The sequence below is a fragment of the Haplochromis burtoni genome, unplaced genomic scaffold (genome assembly GCF_018398535.1).
Source record: "Haplochromis burtoni strain Fernald_Lab_line unplaced genomic scaffold, NCSU_Asbu1 Contig_942, whole genome shotgun sequence".
Taxonomy (NCBI): Eukaryota; Metazoa; Chordata; class Actinopteri; order Cichliformes; family Cichlidae; genus Haplochromis; species Haplochromis burtoni.
In genome coordinates, this window is record NW_024583303.1 from 97,554 (window position 1) to 101,682 (window position 4,129).

At 34.2% G+C, this 4,129-nt stretch overlaps 1 protein-coding gene across 1 annotated transcript; it reads left to right on the forward strand.

The window, feature by feature from the left end:
- Positions 1 to 2: 2 nt before the first annotated feature.
- Positions 3 to 683, forward strand: LOC121812926 (tripartite motif-containing protein 16-like protein; the record flags this gene model as incomplete). The annotated part of the gene is made up of 1 exon (XM_042216153.1): positions 3 to 683. A coding segment is annotated over one exon (681 nt), but the record flags the coding sequence as incomplete, so codon positions are not given.
- Positions 684 to 4,129: the final 3,446 nt, after the last annotated feature.

Consider the following 4,129-nt stretch of genomic DNA (forward strand, 5'->3'; position numbering starts at 1 on the left):
GTCCTCTGAGCTACTTTGAGGATGTGACAACAGCTGTGTCAGAGACCAGAGACAGAGTACAGGACATTGTCAGACACAAATGGACAAACATCTCACTGAGAGTGACTGAAGTGGATGTTTTACTGTCACCAACACAAACAGAGCCAAAGACCAGAGCTGGATTCTTAAGATCTTCACGTGAATTAACACTGGATCCAAAAACAGTGCACCGAAATGTGGTATTATGGGAAGGTAATAGAAAAGCAAAATCAACTGAACAACAACAGTCTTATTCTGGTCATCCAGACAGATTCACTAAATGGTATCAGGTCCTGAGTAGAGAAGGTCTGACTGGGCGTTGTTACTGGGAGGTAGATTGGAGAGGGGGAGACATTGATATAGCAGTCTCATACAAGGATGTCACCAGATTAAGGACATCATTTGGATATAATAATCAATCTTGGGCACTACGCTGTGACATAGATGGTTATGAATTTTGGCACAATAAAGTTCGAACTCTTGTCTTTGGTCATGTTTCTTTCAGAGTAGGAGTGTACCTGGATCACAGAGCAGGTATTCTGTCTTTCTACAGCGTCTCTGAAACCATGACTCTCCTCCACAGAGTCCAGACCACATTCACTCAGCCGCTCTATGCTGGACTTTTACTTTTTGAAGGAACCACTGCAGAATTTATTAAAATGTAAATGATAGTAGAGGCAGTTAGTCTAAATGTGTCTTTTAGTTTCCAGTTTCATTGTTATGGTGTTTCATCTTCACATAGACCACCTGTCATTCACTCTTTATGAGTTCTATTTTTCTATTTTTACTTCGATTTTTACATTGATTGTCTTCTAGGCAATGCTTGTCTTTGTTTTATTTGGCACTACTCACTGTCTGTTTAGCCAAAGAGTCTCTCATTGCTCATGAGTTTTAGTTGTTTTTCCCTACTTTGCTGATTTTGTGTTTGAAAAACTGAAATCATGTCTAAAGCTGCTGTTTTTGCCATATGCTTAACTGTGTCATTTTCGCTTCCAATGTTATCAGCAAGGAAATAGATACAAGACTATAGTCATTGGATCAACTCTTAACTAGCATGATTACATTTAAAAGATGTTCAGTAAACAGCTTGTTTGTAATTTTACCTTTAATAAATGGAACTTTGTAAATATAGTTTATTCTTTCTCATGGATACAATACAATAGTTATATTGGAATTAATTTATTTTTGCCTCTGATATATTTATATATAGAAGTCCACAGTAATATAACAAGAATATTGTGTCAGTAAACTTCACGTTACTCTTCTAAATAGGGAATCTGCAAAACTGTAACTATTTATTATTATTGTGTATAATTCTCTCTTGGTCATTACTGTTGTTTGTATTGTTACTTTTGTTCATTCAAATAACTGAATACTAACACTATAAAATAAACATTGATGCAGTCATGTCCTTTGAAAAGAGCCACACATTTAATGCAAAGGAGACACTGGTTTTAAAATAAGCTGAAAATATATATGCTTGCAAAAGCTCATCAAAATAATTTACTTAGCACACCACCAAAGTTTTCACAGACAAACTTTACACTGGATCATACCTTTTCAGAGCTATCATCAGAGCTTTTGCAAGAAAGAAGGACAAACAGAAATTTAAGCTACATTTACGAATTAACTTAGATAAATAAGAGTTATCTAAAAGTATTGTTTGAAAAAAAAAACAATAGCAAAGATTTACAAATAAAGATTTTTCACAAACTATTAATTTTGCATGTTGACAAATAATTTATCCATTATGCATTAGCTCGTACAACTTACACATTCGTTTGTTGTAATGTTGATTTTTCCAGTTTGAGACAAACTTTTTCAGAATTATTATGCCCATAACTACATTTTTAATAACTTTACTTCAAATAGTTTAATCAGACTTGGTTTTGAGAATAAGGAAGACATAATCAGGAAACCCTAACCCTAATTGTCATGGTTCTGGGTCCCTTTGATCCAGGATTCTTGTATTCTAGTAATATTTTGAATTATGGTTTATTTTCAGGTTCATTTATATTCTTAGTTATTCTATTGTGAGTTTCTCTTATTCCCTGTTTAGCTTTTGATTATTAGACTCCCGCTTGTGTCTTTGCCCTCTGTGTCTCTCTCTTTGTGCTCTATTTATATATATTGAGTTCTTGTGTCATGTTTCCCTCCTCGTGTTTCATTCTTTGTTCTCCAATGTTTGCCATGTGTATCCATGTTTCCCCAGTCTGTCATGTCTCTCTTGTCTCCTCTTTCACTCCCTCACTCCCTCTCATCTGCCTTTCCTCCACTCCTGTGTTATGTCCCTCTGTTTCCTGTTTTATTGTGAAGATGTTGTGTTTCCATGTTCGGTGTGTCTGGTTTTGCGTAGTATGTGGCGTAGTATATTTTGTATTCTCAGTTTTGTTAATGTCGGTTTTCCTTGTGTTCAGCAATAAAGCTCTTTTTGAGTTACTTTTTGCCTGCCTGGGTCTGCAATTGAGTCCAGTCCTGCCTGCTCAACACAAGTTCGTGACACTAAACTCAAAACTGGTCCCTAAAGCAATTTTTCCACCTACTACTTTTATAAATGTGCTCTGCTGTATAAAAAGGGTTAAACTCAGTGTCTGCTTCAAAATACCTGTTAAGTCCTCTCTGATCTCCAAGAAATACAGGAGTTCCAGTCTGTCCACATATTTTCTAAAAATAGTTTCATTCATATATAAGAAAAACTCCGTCATTGCTCCTGGGAGGAAACACTTTGTTCTATGTGAACAACTACAGTAGTTCATAGCAGATGTAAATTTAGTAACACTTATTACCTTCGTACTTATTGTTATAACAGACTGATCTTAAAAATTAAAATTTAGAGTCTTCCCAAGTTATAAACATTAAAATCTCGACCCTGAGATGTTAATGTTCCCCGAGATGAAATGTAGAAAAAACTTGTTTTCATAATTTTTAACAATATTTTTGTTAAAACGTTTAAATCAACCCTTAATAGGTACTTAAAAAGCATATACAGCTTCCCTGTTTGCAATTTTCAAGACGATTTAAGAAAGCGCAAATGTAGTAAAGACAATGCTGGAATCCACATAAAAAAATTAGATTGATTCAAATGTTGAAAGGACTCAACAACTATCATTTTATTTCACAGAGATGTCTTTAAATTTTCAAACAGGGATTCAATCTGTTTAAATATAAATATAATGTTTTTCTTCTTGTGTAAGTTTGACATTGTATTTCTAATCCAGTGCATAACATTTGGTCTGAGTGGGTTTTTTTGGCTGTAGTAAACAAATTATTTTGATGTGATTTTGCACAGACGTTGTCAGCTGATAATAATAATTAAAAAAAATCCTCAAAACAAAAACTGTTGGAGTTTAGTTTAATTATTTTCTTACATCAGATCAAAATCTAATCATGTATTTAACAATTGCAGTCTGCCTGTTCAGTTTTTCTACTGAGTATAAACACACAGGAAGAGATAGTTTGAGAACATAAGAGTACATGTATGACCAGTGAGGGATATCATGTACCGTAATCGAAAACACAAAGCTCTGTAGACCAACTATAGAACAATAAATTTGGGAATTTTGAACCTCGCACAATCAGACAACACGTTTAGTAGAGCCTGGCTTTTCATGTTTTCCATCTGAATCCCACCCATATTTAAAATTTTCCCGAACAATGTTTGGACAAAGATAAAGTTTTGATATTTATTTCATAATAAACACAATCCCTCTGAAACATATGGTCATAGTTTCTGCATTTAAAATGCCCATGTAAGATGAGAAATATAATGTAATGAGAACAGCAGAGGGTGCGGTGGCTGAGCTGTCCTGAGGTGTGGTTAAGTTTATTCATATAGTTTTGGACTCCACGCCTAAATCCTTTGTTCAAAGATGTCTCACCTATTTACCTATGAACAGACTTCACACTGTTAAGGATGCACCATAATCTTTCTTTCATCAAAAAATATCAAAGAGTAGAATGATAAATAAAGTTTCACGTGATATAAACTGCATGTTTTATTGCAGATGTGTCAAACTCATTTTAGTTTGTGAACCACATGTAACCCAATTTAACTGCAAGTAGGCTAAAGAAATAAAACCACAATAATGTATATTTAGAAAAATAATCCACT